This window comes from Narcine bancroftii, chromosome 14, assembly GCF_036971445.1.
Source record: "Narcine bancroftii isolate sNarBan1 chromosome 14, sNarBan1.hap1, whole genome shotgun sequence".
NCBI classification, from domain to species: Eukaryota; Metazoa; Chordata; class Chondrichthyes; order Torpediniformes; family Narcinidae; genus Narcine; species Narcine bancroftii.
Window position 1 is genome coordinate 24,168,854 of NC_091482.1, and position 20,690 is coordinate 24,189,543.

Consider the following 20,690-nt stretch of genomic DNA (forward strand, 5'->3'; position numbering starts at 1 on the left):
CCAAGCAGACATGGGGAAAATGTACAAACTCCTTGCAGACAGTGTGGGATACAAACCCCGGTCCCGATCGCTGGCTCTTGTCAAGGAGTTGCACTACGCCAACTGTGCTGGGAGGCTGGGGAAAGCATGAGGCTATATTGTAGCTACATGAGGAGGATGCATGCTGCCCACTGCGAGTCTGTGATCTTTGATCTTGCACTAGGTAAAACAGTGCTCTTGTCTCTGCCAAGAGACATTGGTAAATGCATGGGAAGTAGTGCTGGTACTATGCAAGGATTTTAAATGTCTGTCCCTCAAAAAAAAGGAATGAAAAACTGGGAGGCATGATAGTGTCTGGGGCAAAATGGATTTGAGCAGAAGAAGGTTACACCTATCAGAGGGAAATCCAAATAAATTTAATCAAATACAGCCTATCCAGTTGACACAAGACCCAAATGGTCTAATAAATGAGGTACATTAGATACAATGATTAAGCAAGAAAATCTGCAGATGTTGTAATTGTAATTTACACAAAAATGCTGGAGAAACTCAGCAAGCCATGCAGTGTTGTTTGGGTAGCAAAGATAAAGATGCATTACCAACATTTTGGGCCTGAGCCCTTTATCAAGGTATGAGCAAAATGCAGGCAGGCATCTAAATAAAATGGTGGGTGGAGAGGCAGGGGAAGGAGCAACAGGAAAGAAGTCATACATGGATATGGGTGGGAGGGCACAAGAGAAAACAGCTGCAAAGTGATAGAGGGAGGGGATAGCTCTTTTTATTGTTCTCCCTCATTATTTATTTATTTAATAGTTTTTAAGATGATTGTTAAGGGTAGGACGGTGAATGTTGTCTACATGGACTTCACGTGCACACAAACACAACACACTCATGTGCACTTTTGCCCATCCTTCCTCAGCAAAGGGGAAGATTCAAGCACCTGATCACTATTGAATTAAAAAGCTGTCTTGAAGCTAGAGAGGTCAGACGTCTGGCTTCTGCACCTTTTGACCAAAGGTATCAGCAAGAAAAGAGCATGATGAGATTGATGGTGATATTTTATGATTCTCAGAATCAGAATTTATTGTCACGCACAAGTCACGAAATTCGGTGGATTGCGGCAGCTTCACAGTACAAACGTACATATTACAACCATCTTACGACATCACTATAAAAAATATAGTGCACGAGAAATAAGGCAGTGTTCATTGATCATTCAGGAACCTGATGGCAGCGGGGAAGAAGTTGTCCTTGTGGCATTGAGTGCTCGTCTTTAGGCTCCTGGACCATTTTCCCGATGGTAGCAGAGTGGAGAGGGTGATGGGTGACTTTGAGGAGAGTGGCTGCATTTTTTTAAGACACATGCCGATGTCCTCGATGGAGTGGAGTCTGGTGCCTGTGATGTCGCAGGCCGAGTTAACAACCCTCTGGAGTTTATTCCTCTCCTGAGAGTTGGCGCCTCCGTACCAGGCAGTGGTGCAACCAGCCAGAACGCTCTCCAGGGTTCACCTGCAGAGGTTTGAGGCTCCAGGACAGATCCTCCTTGAGCTGCCTTCTTGAAGTAGTGCCTCACTTTGATGTCATTAATGGACGGGAGGGAGATGCCTGTGAGGTTCTCGCCTTTATCTGCCACTTTCTGCAGCCTTCTGTTTATCTGGCATAACTCGGAAAATTACAGACATTATATTCCTAATCATAACAATTTTTCAGCGATCCACTGTAGGCCCAGTGTACCAAATAGCTTCTTCCCGTACTGTGAGTCTCTACGATTATACGAGTAGTATTAAAACATTCAGTAATAAACATAGGCCTAATTATTGGTCATTCGGAGATAGTATTGTGAGGCAGAGGGAAATCTATATGGGAACGCCAATGTATTTGACTCAAGGGCATTCAGTGATAGCTTCAACCTAGCTCCCAGGACCTGGCAATGTTTCAGATAACTGGGGAGCCAAGTCAAGACCTGACTTTATCAGTTTCTCGATGCATCATTGGATCTAGTATCAGGACAATGCACGTCAGTGTGTGTCAAGAATACATGAAGAGGGGACAAACAATTCAGGAGATCTACCATTAAGATGCATGAAGCGCTGTGTCTTTGAATTTAAACTCAGCTTGTTTTGTTGTACTTACATTCCACTCAAAGCCACCGACTGCCAAACCATTTGCTGCCCCTGTGCCCGCCAAGCCGACAAAGTGTCCACTTCCAATGTTACTTGCAAAAAGTGAGGCTCCAATCTGGAGGTAGAATTGGGAAAGTGAGATTTTTTCCCCCCCCCTGAAAAAAGCTCTTAAACCATATTTCTAATACAAGAATGTCAAAACAAGAGAATTTTTTTGTCTATGAAAGACATGGACCTGAGCAAATAATAACGGCAGGAAGATTGATGCAATCACCTTACACCTCAGTGAGGCTTTGTAACAAAAGAAATACAGGTAATTGTGGACTATTGTATAACTGAGGCCCATTTCCAGGAGTAATTTTGAGTGTCCACCAATTACACGAGGTCAAATTAATCCAATAAAATTAAGTAATTTCTGGTTTCTCCAAACTGATGCTGCTGCCTACAATCACAAAACTAAGTTATATTCTCATTATTTCTCAACTTTTTTTTCAATTCTAACCATTTAGCTTTTCATATCTTCCGGCTAAGACACACCTGCCAATTGAGGCCAATTGCGCAACAATGGCATATTAGTGAATTAACAGAGTGATTTTAGTTTTCTGAACAATTCATTTGCTATAATTTAAGAAGATATTATCAAGTAAATTAAATGAATAAAATAGTTGTCACTTACAGTGTACCAGTTCATGTTCCTCCCGGCCAAGAAGTATCCGCCTACTGTTCCACGGTTGGTTCTGCACATGGACTAAACAAAACAATAATTGGATCACATTCCATACATCTATCAGCAGATCATTATGTCTTCTTTGGAAGGAAAGGGCAGTTTGTTACAGCAAGCATAACTGAAAGGTGGGAGAGCATGTTCAAACCATTATTTGTGGGCCTGTCCTCCATGTGAAAGGACAGTAGATTAGGAGAGGGAGGAGCAGGAAAATGGCAACTCTCCAATTCTGTACCATTGATCAGTCCTAGCACCTTCCATTTTATTGAAGATGATACGTGAGAACTGATGCACAAATAACAGCCCTAGCAGTAAGAAGGCAGGTGATTTTAGAACTAAAGTCATTGGTAGATCTGATGTGTCATGCACAGTTTCTGATTCAAGGCAGCTAGTGAAGAGAATTCCATATCCAGGCAGCCATGCTGGGCATACCCCTTATAAACGAGCAGCCAAAGATTGGTATGACACCTTCACCCCGCTCAAGCACGCACACATCATGAGTTGTGATTTCACTTCCTCAATGAATTTTCCATAGGTGAGAGATTGGTTTGGGATTTTGCAGTGCTTTTATCCCAATCACAATAAACCAGCACAGTTTTGATAACACAAGGATGTGGAAAGCATCAGAAGGGTCAGGACGATGCCACTCTCTCTTATCATAATATTGCAAATGCACCCGTTCGATTCCACCTCCCTCCCCCCCCCCCCCCCCCCACCCCAGCCCACCACTGGCTTCACAGGAGCCAATACAAATGCCAAAGGATGCTTACCACATATCAGTGGAATGTTCCACCTTATAACTGTGAGTAGAGACAAGATGTACAGTGGTGTGACACTGGGTATGATGGGAAGAACGAGGGCAAGGATGAACAGATATCAGCTTGGTGGTTGTGATTTTGCACACAGGTTTCATTCTCAAGTAACTGAGGTGGAAACTATGATAGGGATGCCTATAAAAGCTGTTAATGATAAACCCTGTAAACGATTTTCGGCATTGCCAGATGCTTAAGGCAGTGTCCAGTATAAATATGGGCAACTTGCATGACTAATAGCTACCATAAATTGCAAGTTATTACAATATGAAAATCTAGTGAAGATCTGTACTGAATTGAGACCAAAGGATGAACCAGTGCCTAAATTTAACTTATACAGATAAGCGCTCCTTGGATTGACTGACAGTTCTTTAAATTCCAGCTGTGTGCGTAGCTCCTCACGTATTTTTGTGCGCTTGAATGGCTTTTCCATTCTCCAATGCTAATGCTATCTTCCTGGCGACATTAAGGCTGCCCCTGATAGAAGAAATTTATAACAAGAGGAGCGCTTTTATTTACTGGACCACCCCACCTATCAGATTGCATGAACACCTCTACTGGACTTCTTCCAAAACATTGGCCTGTTCCAGTCAGTAAACCAAATAAACAAAGTATTTGATGCAATGATTCTCTTCATATTTTAGCTTACACTGATAATTGTGTGCTGAAGACGAGCAAACAAAATTACTCAGTAATATTCCCTTGTAATTATTTATGGAACCTTTGACTCCTCTTCTCTGTGAACACTTACAGGGTCAGATGGAATACTCTGAAAAAGTAGATAGCCCCACTCTTAAACCAAGTCCCAACCTATTCAGCAATAATATTAATTGTTTATTCCTTGTGATGCTGACAGATATAGGGATGATACAGCTGTCAGGTGTATTCCATTTCAACTGATCTGTTCTGACGTTGAGGTAAAAATTAAAGTTGCGATAATGAATTCATATGAATATCAGAAGATATTTTTCAAATCTTGTGCAATTGTATTTATTGCAGAGAACATGCACCTTTCTGTGAAACTTCAAAATCTGAAGTACCCTTCTATACTCTAACATTAACAGATCCACCTTAATGTTTAATCTAGGTTACTACTCCATTCTTTTTTTTTAACTGAATTGTGTTGGTAGTTGTAAGGTATACTCTTACATGAAGCATATTGTCAAACAAATGTGATGGGAACAGTATAAAAAATAATTGTTCTGTTATGATTAAGGGAGTTGATATGATCAACAAGATTCCTGGAATAGTTGGAGATGTGGAGAGACATGAGGATGTTTTGCAATTTCATACGAATATTCAAGAATAGCATCTCCACTCCAAAGGATGGAGGGAACTGACTCAACACATTTTGATTTTTGATTTCTGGATCAATGAACACTGTTTTCAACATTTTCTGTTTTCATTTCCGATCAAAGATAATCGATAAAGTATTGAGGGATCAAAATGTAAACCGGGCTAGAAATGAAACCACAGTTGTGTCATCAAAATAGTTTGACACGGCCTCCATCGATCCATGGAGATTTGACCAACTTTGCACAGGAACTACAGATTCAGGATTTTGTAGGATTTCAGAATCTATTGAAAAGCTGCATCCAGTAAGGGAAATTGGAACTGTGATCGGAAAAAGGCAGTGACAGTGGGACTGGATTCCAATATGGAAAAATTGAACTAGTAATCTCTAAGAGGGCGTGGAAATGTAACCTGTAAAGAGTTATAAAACTCTATATGGTGAGGGGCAGTAGAACTGTAACCAGTGAGGAGAAGGAGAACTAGTTCTGGTCACCATACTACAGGTAGGATGTGATTATGCTAAAGAGTGGGCAGAAAAGATTCATAAGGATGTTGCTGCAACATGGGGGGGCTGGAGTTATAAAGAGAGAATGAATTGGCTGGAACTGCTTTCCCTGGAGTGTAGGAAACTGAGACTTCACCGTATACAAAATCATGAGGGGCATAGTTAAGGTGGATGGTCATAGTCTTTTTCCTCAGGGAGCAGAGGGCATAGGTTTAAGCTGAAAGGGGAAAGATTTAAAGGGTATTTGTGCAAATTTTCACACAGAACAAGCTGCCAGAAGAAGTAGGAGAGACAACTACATTTCAAATGTTTAAAAGACACTTGGAAAGGTTCAAGGATTTGAAAGAGTAATATGGGCTAAATTCAGGTAAGTGGAATTTATTCAGGAAGGCACTTTCGGCACCATTATGAGTTGGGCTGAAGAGCCTGTATCCAGGCTATGCAACATTGACTTGAATGGGCAGAACAAACGCATGTGAGGGAAAATGGAAATGTAACCAGCAAAGAGCAATTGAACCGTAACCAGTAAGGGTAGTGGATCTGTAACCAGTAACGACATGTAGTACAATTAAAAAGGTTCAAAGGTTCTTTTTAATTGCCACATAATAAGACATTAAAAATTTAATATACTAGGTATACTTCAACTTTTGCCTGCCATAAAGCAAATAAAGAGTTGGCATGAGCATTGCTCAGCGCCCCTGACTATAGAAGAGAAGAATAAAATACAGGTAGTCCCTGACTTATGACCTATGTGAGTTATGACCAAAAATTATAACATTTATACAGTTTATGTTGTATTTGACAAATTATAACAGGGCATGTAAGAGCCAAAATGTACACATTTGCCTTGTTAGTCAACGTCCCAGGGTCCGTAGGCTGGGCAAGGCCATCTTGATTCAATATCGTCAGGGTGCTTAACTCTCACGCATGCACCAACTGAACTCCAATACTCAAACCCACCGCTCATGCGCCAACCAAAGACTCACATATGTGCACAGGAATCAAGATGGCCGCGCCCAGCCTACAGATCCTGGGACGCCATCTAACAAGGTAAGTACGCGCATTTTGGCTCTTACAATACCTGCCCCAAGTGTCGTGAATAAAGAGTCCCACCTAGCTTCCAAGTGGCTTTTGTGTATAGTAATCCCTACAGGGAAATTCCGACGTATGTGCAGAATGGAACATGGATGTTTGGGGAGTACCTGTAATCCCTTCAGAGACTGTGTGCATGGATTCGCTTCCAGGAGCCTCCACAGCTGCATAGACCCCAGTTCAAACCATCTAAAACCCAAGCTCCAGATCCAAATCTCTGATACAATTAAGAAAGCCTTCAGCACCTGAGCCCCTCGCTGGTCCTCTGCTGTGGTCATCATTCTGTAGGGTCATCTCCTATTCTTCTCAATGGGGATTGTTCTCCCTCTTTCTGGTCCCCTGTGCAGTATTCTGTTCCCCTGGAGTTTGCAACCCCTCATGGTACACTGCCCAGCACAAGCACCACCATCTTGAGCAATTACACTTTAATATGGAGCAGTGGAAGTCTACTCATGTTAATATCGAAGCATAAGAAACACAAAATAGTGAATGAATAAATGATAAAATGTTCTATCACAGTAGAAGATTTCTGTTATTGGTATGGAATGGGATGATACCTCAGCACTTCACACAGGAAAATGCCTCTGAATAATGGGGCAAGTGACTCACATTTATTAAGGGATTGTATAGCAGTGGAAAGTAACAGGAATCGGTTATATGAGACAGAGGGATTTTAATCAATTTGATGCCATGCAAAATTTAATATGTGGCATTGGTCCTGTAACTCAAATGAAGCAGCATAATTAAACTACATTGCAGGCTCTCTTCCATAACATGGCCTACCTCTGTACCCCACTATGGGTCATAAGGATTGTACCCCAAGATGAGGCCAATATGCCAGTATAGATCCGAGGATCTGAACTCCACTGTCAGGCAAAGGAATGATGATCAGTATGGAGCAACAAGCCAATTATTTTGTAGGCACTAAAGAATTTGTGGGAGTAAATACACTGATGCAGAGCAATGGGAATAGGGCAGCTGCGCTGTACTCTTGAATGCGGAATAAAACTGTCTGGTTACAAGGCGCCAAGATTTAGTCTGATAAGGAAAAAGCGGATAAGATGGACCCAAATGGGGTCAGTAGTTTCAAGTTCCCCAGAGTCCTTATAATTGGAGAATCTCTCCTGGACCTAGCAGACCATCTTTCCAGCTCCACCAAAGATCCGTCTGCACTATTGTAAAGTCACTTTTTTTGCACTTAACTGAGGTGCGACTATTTATTTATTATTTTATATGTACAATTTTTAGGTGTGTAGCAATTTAAATTAGTGCATTTTACTGATCTATGTATCTGCAGCAAATTAGACTCATTGTATCTGTAACCTTGTATATGAAAATAACCTCTCATTCACTCATTCATTCATTCAGTGGAACTGCATCCCAATGGAAGGATTGTAATTATATTCCTAAAAGAGCAGTGAGTCTGTAGCCAGTATGGCCAGTGCATCTGCAATTCAATATTGGGCTGAATAAGGTGATGGAATCATACCCAGATTTTTTTTGCTGAGATGGTGGGTTGGTTTTATGATGAGAGATTAAACGGACTGGTCTGAATTCTCTTGATCTCAGAAGAATTCTTGAAGAGATTGACCATGGTTACCTTTGCTATGGGATGTAAAACTAGGGGTCAGTTTTAAATGAAGGGATTGTGGTGATACGACCACCAACCTACTGCAGGGGTGGGGGGGGGGGCGATCTCTGTACCTGCAGGAAGATCACCTAACTCCACCTGGCCAGCTGTCACTCAACCGACCTGACTAGACCACCTAAGGGGCTGACTCCACCTGGCCGGCTGTCACTCAGCCAACCTGACTCGACCACCTAAGGGGCTGACTCCACCTGGCCGCTGTCAATCAGCCAACCTGAATATAAACCTGAGCCAGTCACATGGGGAGCCACCAAGGCATGACTTTTACTGGAATAAAGCCTGTTGCATAGTCTTTTCTGAGTTTGTGCTTGCTTGTTGCTACCTTAGTGCACCACAGGGATTCAAGACAAAAATGACATTATTTGTAATTCACAACCCAAAAGAATTACAGAGGGTCAGTTACTGATTGTATTAAAGAGACGAATAGCTTTTATTTTAAGATATTAAGGAAATCAAATGACATGGGGTTAGTTATTTCAGGTCAATGGGGATGAAGTACAAAATCATTAATAATCTTACAATGGCAGAGTAGGCACCAAGGTCAAAATAGCTACTCCAGTTCCAATTCCTTATATTCTTCCTTGCTTTGGTTCCATGAGAATGTACCTGGCGGGGACAGTGAACCCATTTTAACAAAGAGAACCAGAAAAATGCTGAGAAATACAGAAGGTTGACTGGACCCAGTGATGACCTAGTCTGATCAGAAACACAGGAAACAGAAATGAAGAATAAACACTGAAACAAGATATGACCAACTATGTCACACATTCTGCACAAGGTATAATATTTAAGAAGATAAATAGGAAGTGAAAAAGGATAAGGTAGTAAACACTCACCCATAGTCCAATGCCGATGACCAAAATAAAGTACATGGTGATCACGCTGATGTCTGCAGCATTATTGATGGCCACAGTTTTGGCTGTAGACGTGATAGATGGCGGTGATGCAGATGGCTTCATTTAGCTCAGTATGTAGACAGGGAATGCACCACGAAGAAGGAGTCTAAGATAATGGTCAACAGGAAGAAAGACCAGCCTATTAATACAGTCCTCGTGAGTAATGATTGAACCCATCACTTTTAATATGTTACTGAGTGTCAAAAACCTTCCAATTCAACAGGGGAGACTTTCTGATAGTTGTTGTAACATCAGATTTCATGATTCAATTTATTGTCATGTAATGAAAACAGTGTCATATTACAAGAAACAGCCTTTTGTCTGCTGTAAGGCAGACAGATTCGCCATCAGCAGAAATTGCCTTAAGCGTCTCTTACAGTCAAAGAGAAGCAAAAGAGAGTTCCCCCAGAGTCACCAAGTGTCCAGCAGCTCAGTGCCTGCGTGAATTCCTCGCCTCAAGTTGCCAACCCTCTGCTGTCTGTGTGCTTTTCGGCTGCAGAGCCCCTCACTGGTCCGCCGTCGTGGTCACTGTCCCGTGGGCCTCCTCCTCTACTTCTCCTTTTCAGATGAGGGGTGGTATCCCCATTTTCTTGTGTCCTAAGCCAGTCCTCTGCTTCCCTGGAGTTCGCAACCCCTTGTGGCTGCTGCCGATCATGGACACAGCCATCTTGGGCACAGACCCACGGTCGTGGGATTCTAAATAAAACTAACGTAGGCTCCTTTAACAGGCCGTTCAAAGCCTGTACGGAGCTTATGGCAGTTGGACTGGGCAGTAAATCTTAATAAATGACTACACTGTGGTAAGTCAGGATTTATCTCACATCTGTGTTGGGAAATATACTGCATAATAATATTTTTTGTAAATTGACAAAGATGTTAATTTTTGCAACCTTAAATCCAAGTAAACATTCACAATTATAGATCATATTGGCCCATAGGCATTAATATATGCAAGGGCATGTGATAGCACAATATTCAAAGCACTGGATTTCTTCCTGACCTATTCTCAGCAGGGTGTTCAACATTGTGGGTATGTGAAAGGCATATTAAAAACGTAGCATCCAATTGTTAAGAATTTCTGATATTTCAGCATTTAGATAACTCACTAGCCTGGAACATGCACCAGTGCTCCAGAGTGCAAGTGGGGTGTGTGTGTCCAGTGCCAGATGTCCAGTGCGTAACTGGTGCCAGAATCCAGAATGTGGGATAGGTGTGAGGGCGGAGTTAGGGTTGGGGTCTAGAAAAGCAGAGGCCAAAAATGTGGGGAGGTTTAATGGCTGGATAGGTGTGAGGGCGGAGTTAGGGTTGGGGTCTAGAAAAGCAGAGGCCAAAAATGTGGGGAGGTTTAATGGCTGGAGCCAGGGTCTGAAGCCTTTGCATTGTTCCTGGTCACTTTAAACTTAACGGGGTTACTTAACAATTTATGTAATAAATAAATAACATTCAATCAATAAATATGCAATAAACAAGTTTAATGTGTGGATGGTAGTTTACAGTTGCTGCCTTCCAGTGAGTTTTATTTTTACTGTCACCTAGCATTCCTTTCCCCACTTTATCCTTTCTAAAGCAGTCAATAGTTTTCACTTCCACAATAAAACTGTGTATTAGTCCACATTATTTTGTACAAACAGTTAATGTGCCACATTCATCTCCATTCTGGATTAATCCAATCTGGATTAATCCTGTCTCGGCTCTCTGCACTTGCCTTGGGACTACCATTTATTTGTAAAATAAATGAAAATTAGCACTATACTCTGCAAAGTGAATGTAGGTGAAGAACCAAAGTATTTGTCTACTACATAATATGAATGAATTGATGAAAAAGCTAACTCTTAATGATTTAGCTTTACTGATGATTACTGTGTATTAAATTTTATTCCTTCATTGGGGAGCTTGTGTGGGAATATTTGACCATCAAACAATAATTGAAATATCTATCTCTCTTCACTGAAAATGCAATAAAAAGATTATTATACTACTGAGTAATGCGCAATCAAAAATTGATTTGGTAATAATAGGTACAATGGCCAACAGTCAAGAAATACTGCTCGTCCAGCACAACTGAAGTCCCAAGCATGCTGGTTTATCAGAATTTTACTATGCTGCTAGAGATGTAGGAGAAGAAGAAAATATATTGAGAAAGTTGGTGGAGACCATTTACAAGAAGACAAGGAAAGGTAGCATTCAAATGAATACCTGAACTTCATGACTAAAATGTCCAATAAGTTAAATGTGTTTATGATGGAGGGACCTAATAACTCGGAGAATGGAAGTATTGAAGGTTCTATGAGGCATTTACACTTGTATGCTGTCTGGAAGCATCACAGCTTGGTACAGGAACTGGCTTTCCAAAAATAGAAAAATAAATTGTGGAGAGTTGTAAATGTATTCATACAAAAAAAGCTCCACTCCTTTAACTCTGCTCATTCTTCCCGCTGTCCACAAAAAGTACCCAAAATTTTTTAAAGATTCATCTAGCCCCAGCCACATTCTCTTCTTCCTGCTCTCATTGAATAGATGATATATGCATAGAAAAACCTCTAGTATTCAGAATTCACATAACCAACAGCCTCAAGCAACCGGCAAAAATAAATTGAGGAAAAAAAATTAAAATAAATAAGTAAAATAGATAAAAGAAAACCCTAAGTTTACAATTGTAAAAGTAAATGTTCTCTGAAGTAACACTTCGGTGAAGATGGGAGCAAATATTCAGTCGGGAGAGTGCCTTGGTCATGCTTTGCTTGTAGCAGCTGTTTGAATAAAGTTGTGTGAAACAGCAATGGCGCCACCCAGGATGAAGAGCTGGTTGATGCCACTTGCTGTTGGGTGACTCTCTTAAAGTATCTCTTTATCCCTGCTTAGTAAGAGTCGCTCCGGTCAGAGGTGACAAATTTATTCCAAAGTGGAGGAAAGGCTCTAGGAGATGCAAATGGCAGTCGTGGCTAACTAATGAAATCAAGTGTAACATCAAATCCAAAGGGAGTAAGTATAGGATAGCGAAACGGAGTGGGAAGTTAGAGGATTGGGAAACCTTCAAAGAGCATCAGAGGGTAACTAAGAAAGTCATAAGAGAGGGGAAAATGAAGTATGAGAGGAAATTAGCAAATAATATAATGGAGGATAGCAAAAGCTTTTTTTAAATATGTGAAGAGGAAGAAATTGGTTCGGTCTAAAATTGGTCCATTAAGAATGGAAAAGGGTGAAATTATTACCGGAAACAAGGAGATGGCTGAGGAATTTAACAAATACTTTGCAACTGTCTTCACCAAGGAGAATATAGGTTTTGGTCAGTTAGGGGGTAGTGGTCATGCGGTATCAAGAGACTTGGGGAACTTTCCTGGGGAAGTAGGGGATCTAATGGATATCCGGATCCAGAAACAGGAGGTTGTGAGTAAATTGTTGGGACTGAGGGCTGATAAATCCCCAGGACCTGATGGGCTGCATCCCAGGGTGCTTAAAGAGTTGCTATGGAAATTGTGGAAGCACTGGTCGACATTTTCCAAAGTTCCATAGATTCGGAGGAGGTCCCTGAGGATTGGAGAGTGGCTGATGTGGTGCCGATTTTTAAGAAGGGAGGGAGGGAGAAAACGGGAAATTATAGACTGGTCAGCCTGACGTCGGTGGTGGGGAAGATATTGGAGTCTATCATAAAAGGAGTAATAGCAGAACACTTAGGCAGAAATAATAGTATAAGGGCTAGTCAGCATGGATTCCTTAAGGGTAAGTCATGTTTGACTAACCTTCTGGAATTTTTCGAGGATGTGACAAAGAGGGTGGACTCGGGAGAGCCGGTGGATGTGGTGTATTTGGACTTCCAGAAGGCCTTTGATAAGGTACCGCACGGGAGACTAGTGGGCAAAATCAGGGAGCATGGTATTGGAGGTAAGGTGCTGACATGGATAGGAAATTGGTTAAGAAATAGGAAACAAAGGGTTGGGGTAAGCGGGTCTTTTTCAGGATGGCAGGATGTGACAAGTGGAGTGCCGCAGGGATCGGTATTGGGTCCTCAGTTGTTTGTAATTTATGTAAATGATCTGGATGAGGGGATTATTAATAACGAGCAAATTTGCAGATGACACGAAACTGGGTGGCAGTGTGGGGTGTGAGGAGGATGTCAGGAAAATGCAGAGGGACTTGGACAGGTTTGGGGGAGTGGGCTGCTGAATGGAAGATGACGTTCAATGTAAGCAAATGTGAGGTTATCCATTTTGGGGGCAATAACAGGAAAGCTGAGTATTATTTAAATGGAGACAAGCTAGGGACTGGGGAGGAGCAAATGGATATGGGAGTACTTGTTCACCGGTCACTGAAGACTAGCATGCAGGTTCAGAAAGCTGTGAAGAAGGCTAATAGCATGTTGGCTTTCATAAAGAAGGGATTGGAGTATAGGAACAGAGACGCCCTTCTGTAGTTGTACAGGGCCCTGGTGAGACCCCACCTGGAGTATTGCATCCAGATCTGGTCTCCAATTTTGAGGAAGGACATACTAGCTATAGAGGGTGTGCAGCGCAGATTTACAAGGTTAGTTCCAGGGATGGCGGGGTTGACATATGCTGAAAGGCTAGAAAAATTGGTCTTGTATCCGATGGAGTTTAGAAGGATGAGGGGGGACATGATTGAGGTATACAAAATCATCAGGGGGATAGACAGGGTGAAGTCGGATTACTTGTTCCCAATGATGGGGGAGACGAGGACTAGAGGGCATAGTTTAAGAATACAGGGTAGGCCCTTTAGGACGGAGATGAGAAAACATTTTTTTACCCAGAGAAGTGTGAATCTGTGGAATGCTCTGCCACAGAGGGTGGTCGAGGCAGATTCGCTGATTATGTTCAAAAGAGAGTTAGATAAGACTCTAGTGGGCAAAGGAGTTAAGGGTTATGAGGATAAGGCTGGAAAGGGGTACTGATGGTAGTGATCAGCCATGATCTGTAAAATGGCGGTGCTGGCTCGACGGGCCGAAGGGCCTACTCCAGCTCCTATTGTCTAAATTGTCTATTGTGTAAAACAGTTTTCATCTGTATGTCATACATGCAATAGTTCACTGTTGTGAATTCAGAGTGGTTCATTCAGTAAATAAAGGGAGAGTTTTGGCCAAAACAGCAGTCAGTTTGCTTGTGGCTGTATCTTGGAGATATAGGTGACACATTTCTTTCTTGGTTGGATTCAGGGTATCATTGACTGAATCCAAAATCTACTTGGAAGATAGGGTAAAAACACAATGCTGGAGAAACTCTGCACATCAGTCTATTTTAAATAGCAATGTTTTGTGCCTAAGCCCTTCACCAAGATATGCCCTTGTTCATACCTTGATGAAGGGCTCAAGTTGGTTATTTATCTTTATCTTTGCTCTATCGAGTACACTTTTTTTTTATCTGCTGAGTTTTTACTTCAACAAGTAGACTTTTGTATTTTACTCTTGGAAGATAAAGACAGATCATGTTGGAGGTGAAAGAAATGCTGACACCTGGATCAAAAGACAAACTGCTAGAGGAAGTCAACAGGTTGAGCAGTATCTGTGGGGGAAAAAAATACCAAAAGGATAACTAAATACCTTGTAAATCTTGATTCACAGACATCCTGCGTCATAGCAGACGCTGCTCAACTTGTAGCACACATCTTGCTTTCCAGGACAGGTCAGGAACTGGAATTAATTCTTTACAAAAAAAAAAGACAACCATATAAAAAAATCTTGGCACAATCAGCATTAAATAGTCTGTAGATGCTACAATTGTAGTTTAATGCACAAATGTGCTGAAGAAACTCAGCAGGTCATGCAACATCCTTTATGGTAAAGATACAATCAGTGTGCTTATTTAATTAATTTAATCAATCACTGTTATACCTACTTATAGTGGAACCTTCAGCTGAGCAGCCAATAAACAGGTGGATTAAAACGATTAGGATAAGATGTGGGTACAAAATACCCAGCTTAACTGAATTACTTCTGGAGCTGCTCCATATCATTCGGCATAGCTATGGTTCAACAGCAGATCTGCCTTCATCTGCATTGTTAATTTCATTCTTACCATCAATTCAACCAACCTGCACCTCGTTTGAAAAAGATGATGACCTGGTGCCACATGAATGAAAAAAAATTCCACATTTTCCCAAAGGTGCTGGTGGTCTTTGTGCGGGGATTGGAGGGACAATCTGTTTCTGCAAGGAGGCAGGAATCCCACCACAGTCTTGGAAGACAGTACAATACTGCTCCACAAAGAGCTATACTGCTGTAGGTCAAGGATCTAGTTGCAGCGCTTTAAATACTGAATCTTCACACACATTGTCAAGATTAGTGAATAATTCTTCATAGCCTCATTGTTCACCTACCAACAACCTGTCAATTAAGATTAAATACTTCTTTACTTTCTGCAGCATTTGCATATCCAGTGATGCTACGCTACAAGCCTCACATCCACGTCTCATAGCAGTAACATCACTAAAACACAAGTGCAATAGATGCTAACATACTTGCTATTTCTTGCAAGATAAGAGAATGCACATTTCTGATCACTGCCATTTTAGAGCAGACCATGTGTGGCTGTATCACTGCACACATGTGCAAGAGAACTGGGCTTGCCACAATGAAGCAGATATTACCATGGAAACAATCGAAGAACCATGGTCCATTTATCCAGTTCTTGATTTTACATCCATGTTTCTCAGCCTATAATCTCTACTGATTTGAAAACTGCACAAATGGAACAAGATCCAAATAGCCAAGAATGGCAGTTGGTTTTGGAAGAATATATATATGTTATGACAAATACTATTGGTATCTAGCTGGTTTAAAGGCAACCTGCTTGTGCTTTGTCACCAGGCCTGAGTGGGAGATGAAGTAGTTTTTTTCCTCTCTCAAAAACATATCAATTTTTGGAAACCTCTATGTTAAAAGTCAGTGTAATCAGAATCTTCTTGGAGGCAATTTCTTGATCAGCAAGATGAAGAAGTGACCGAGTAGGCAAGAATGAGCTTAAACAGTCTACTCATGTTCCCAACTCATATCTTCATATGCGAGTGGTACTGGTGACTTTCTAAAGCAATGTGGCCACTGGAGAGATCTTCTCTTTGGCTTGGCTTCGCAGACGAAGATTTATGGAGGGGTAATGTCCACGTCAGCTGCAGGCTCGTTTGTGGCTGACAAGTCCGATGCGGAACAGGCAGATACGGTTGCAGCAGTTGCAAGGGAAAATTGGTGGGTTGGGGTTGGGTGTTGGGTTTTTCCTCCTTTGTCTTTTGTCAGTGAGGTGGGCTCTGCGGTCTTCTTCAAAGGAGGTTGCTGCCCGCCGAACTGTGAGGCGCCAAGATGCACGGTTTGAGGCGAGATCAGCCCACTGTCGGTGGTCAATGTGGCAGGCACCAAGAGATTTCTTTAGGCAGTCCTTGTACCTCTTCTTTGGTGCACCTCTGTCACGGTGGCCAGTGGAGAGCTCACCATATAACACGATCTTGGGAAGGCGATGGTCCTCCATTCTGGAGACGTGACCTACCCAGCGCAGTCGGATCTTCAGCAGCGTGGATTCGATGCTGTCGGCCTCTGCCATCTCGAGATGGAACGTGGAGAAGTGAAGAGATGAAGATTGTGCTGTTTAATCAAGGGCATTTGTGATTTTGTTAGTGCAAATTCTTCAATGGAGACATAAAAACTGGCTATAATTTCCTCCCTATACCATTCATTGTTGGATGGTTACATCATCTCATTGGCACTGATGTAAATCAATGACATTAGAATTAATTGTCAATGCCACGTAACTGTGAAACGTTGCACATTATTGTCAATTATCTGAATCTTAAGTTAAATAAGAGGACAAGGAATGGTCATAAAATTAAATGATGACAATATCTCTGAAGCAACTTATTGTACTGCTCTTCTCTCACTATCCAATTTACTTCTCACCTTTTCCAACAAAGAACCCATAGAGCCTCAATTTCCTGCACATCCGCCCCCATGTGCAACAAGAATTCCCCTTGTCCTCACCTACCATCCCACCAGCCTCCTTATTTAGCATATTCTCCGTCACCATTTCTGCCATTTACTACATGATCCCACCACTGGACACATATTCCCCTCTCCACCTTGAGCAAGGACTACTTGACTCCCACTCCTCCCTCCCCATCAATCGTCCCATTGGGACCTACCCCTGTGAGTGCAGGAGACCCTCCACTTGTGCCCACACCTCCTCCCTCGCCACCATTCAGGGGCCCCAAACAATCCTTCCAAGTGAAGCAACATTTCACTTGTGCAAGGGTCATCTACTGCATCCAGTGCTCTCATTGGGGTCTCCTCTTCATCAGAGAGACTGGATGTGGACTGGGAGATCGCTTTCTTGAGTACCTCTGCTCTGCCCAGCGCATTAACATGGATCTCCCAGTGGCCCCTATTTCAATTCTCTATCCCATTCCTTTGCTGACATGGCTGTCCATGGTCTCATGCATTGGCAGACTGAGACCACCAGCAAATTGGAGGAACAACACCGCATCTTCTGATGGGCCCCCTCCAACTGAATAGCATTAACATCAACTCTCTGGCTTTTGTTAAACTCCCCACCCCACCCCTGTCTCTACTGTTTCCTTTTGCACAAACATGTTAAATTTTTACCTCATCCCTTATCAATCTAATTAACACTTTCTGTTGGTCTCGATTCCTCCCCTAGCCAGCATTGTCTGAATTCTGAGACTTTACGAGATGTCCTGCTTCTGGCTCATTCTGCCTATTCCTTGAAGAAGGGACACCTAAAGCACATTTCTGAGATTTCTGGTTTAGATTTATGCAATTTTTATCGTGTGAGATACAGTTGATGCAGGAAATTATATTGCACCAACCTGTACCTGGCATCAATAACTGTCCAAAGATCTGACCAGCACTGCTTGTGGATTGTTGTGCCCAAGTCCGATTCCCATCTTTCCCTCGACCTGTGTAAGCCCCCAGCTTTGGGCCCTCACTTTAGGAGATATACATTGTAGAGATAAACTTACACGTATTCCCCTTTCGAATTAGAATCTCCATGTCGCTACACATAGGTAGGCCCATAGACAGGCTCAAATGATCCCTTAAGAAAGATCTTTCTGAAGATAGCAGAAGAAAATTTTATTAGACAAATCATATTTATCCCTCAGTTGTTTAAATGATGTGAGCTGCCCTTGCTCATAACAATCCTTGATATACCTGATCCCCTCTGGCACCCAGGTGTTCAGGATCTTATTATCCAAAGTCATGGGTATTAATTTGTTTTGGGTCAAGGGCATTTTAGATATCCCACCCTTTAGTCCAAACATTGATTTATTTTTTGCCATATCTGAATTACATGTTTTAATATGGGGTTATTAATTTTTCCTGATATCAATTTGATGTCCCATTTACATATGAACTCGCTTGCAATCTTTTCTCCTACCACGTGTAGTCCAATTTGTGCCCAGGAGGGGATATCGCCTCCCTCAAAGAGTGAAGCGATAAACCTCGTCTGGGCTGCCCAATAGTATTTTTATAAATCCGGCATTTTCAGACTTCCCAATTTATAATCCCATCAACTTTTCCATAGAGGTTCTAGCTACCTTACCATTCCACAGGAACTTTCTGACACATGTGTTGAGTGCCTTAAAGAAGCCCTGGGGAAATGGAATGGGCAAGGACTGAAATAGATATTGTAGCCTTGAAATCACCTTCATTTTAATACAATTAACCCTGCCCACCAAAGTTATGGGAAGGGTCCTCCATCTACCAAGGTCCTCCTCAATCTTCTGGAGCAAAGAGAGAAAACTGATTTTATATAAATTGTGTAAATCCTTATCCACTTTTATCCCCAAATATTTAATGCCCTCTTGTGGCCACTTAAATTGACTCACTTGTTCGTATTGTCTGCAATCCCCCTTTGCCAAGGGCATAATTTAACATCCAAATTTATTTTATACCTAGAGATCTTGCCATATTCCTTCAATGTGGTCCTCAGCCTGGTCAATGAGTCTCCCCAACCCACCCCACTCGAGGCCTGTCAAATATACTAACACATCATCAGCGAATAAATTGATTTTCTGCTCCTCCTGGTCCACTTTAAACGTCTTTATATCTGGATCCTGTCGAATGGCTTCTGCCAGTGGTTCAATAGCTAGAAGAAACAATGTTGTACAGTGTGCATCCCTGCCTACTGGACCTACCCACTAGGAAAACTGGAGATATTTTCCCATTCACAATAATTTTAGCTTGGGGTTTATGATAGAGCACCCATACCCATTTAATAAATGATTGTCCCAATCCAAATCTTTCTAGTACTTTGAATTAAAAAGTCCCACTCCAGTCTGTCAAAGGCCTTCTGCTCATCCAGAGCTATGGCCATGTCTAGATCCACCCCCGACTGTGCCAGATGCACTATATCGAGTAATCTACATATATTTTCTGCTGATTGTCTCTTTGTACAAATCCAGCTTTATCTGGATTTGTTAACTTTGGTAAATATTGAGCTAACCTATTGGCCAATGCTTTTGCTATAATTTTATAATCTACATTCAACAATGAAATGGAGAAGGAATTCGATGGGCTCCTGTCTCTTTTTGTGCTAACCATTATAATTGCTTTTGAGAAACACTCAAGGAGGGTATGTGTCTCCAATGTCTGGTCCACCACTCCCATAATAAGGGGCTTGAAAAGATCCTTAAACTCTTTATAAAATTCAGTGGGGAACCTATCCTCCCCTGGTGATTTGTTAGCCTGCAATGAGCCCAGGGCTTTCTCAATATCCTCTCCAGAGAAAGAGCCATGTGGCCCCTCTCATTCCTCTTGATCCAAACTTGTTAGTTCTAATGTAAGCAAGAAATCATCTATTTTAACGGGGTCTCCCATTGATCTGAATTATTTAGCTCTGCATAGAACTTTCTAAATATTTAACTCCTTTGGTTTTTATGATATCTTGTCTCTTCCCCCCACCCCCGTTTGAACCACTTTAATTGTTTTTGAGATCTCTTCTGCCCTCACCTGCCAAGACAGGACTTTTGCATTGTGTTGTATTTGAGCTTTTTGTTCATTAAATTCTTATATTTATCCTCAGAACCCGATCTTTGATAGTCTTTTTCCAACTGGGTTATTTCCTGCTCTAAGTGGTTTATATCTTTTATATGCCTTTTTGGTATATCCAATTATCTGGACCCTTAAATAACCCTACACCACTCATTAGTGCACAAATTGCACCTCTCCAAGAAGAACTGAGGTAATCTATAGGTATCTCTTCCAAATGTCATAATTCTCACTCAGCTCTGAAATGTCATATTTAATTGATTTGCCGTAGGTAACAAGCCCTGAATATAGAGATAGCAGCCTGTTCCAAGGGTTGTAACGGGAAATGTTGTTGGTGAAAAAAAGGACTTAACCTGGATGTTGGCTGCATTGTCAACAACCAGCAAGGCATTGTTGTTCCTTGGATCATGTGTGACTTCATCTTCTAGATGGGCCTACCACAACAGACATTGTAGGAGTTGATTTTTTTTTGTCATCTATTTTAAAAGTGAACAATGTAGATACTGGGGTTAGTTTCATGGACTAATTATGTCAAATGGACCCATTATGTCAAAAGCTGCAGTCTGTAAGCTCAAATTGCCTGTGTCAACATAATGTAGCTATCAACTAATGAATG

The 20,690-nt window shown here is 41.7% G+C and overlaps 1 protein-coding gene across 2 annotated transcripts in view; it reads right to left on the reverse strand.

Annotated features, from left to right (window-relative positions):
- The window catches only part of slc5a2 (solute carrier family 5 member 2), a 49,630-nt gene extending 34,911 nt beyond the window's left edge, over positions 1 to 14,719 (reverse strand). For both annotated transcript variants that reach the window (XM_069911439.1, XM_069911438.1), the window contains exons 1-4: positions 14,624 to 14,719; positions 9,013 to 9,178; positions 2,779 to 2,850; positions 2,113 to 2,217 (exon numbers count right to left, since the gene is read on the reverse strand). In XM_069911439.1, the coding sequence (XP_069767540.1) occupies positions 2,113 to 2,217; positions 2,779 to 2,850; positions 9,013 to 9,135 (300 nt within the window). In that variant the 5' untranslated portion in view covers positions 9,136 to 9,178; positions 14,624 to 14,719. The remainder of the gene's footprint in view (positions 1 to 2,112; positions 2,218 to 2,778; positions 2,851 to 9,012; positions 9,179 to 14,623) is intronic.
- Positions 14,720 to 20,690: the final 5,971 nt, after the last annotated feature.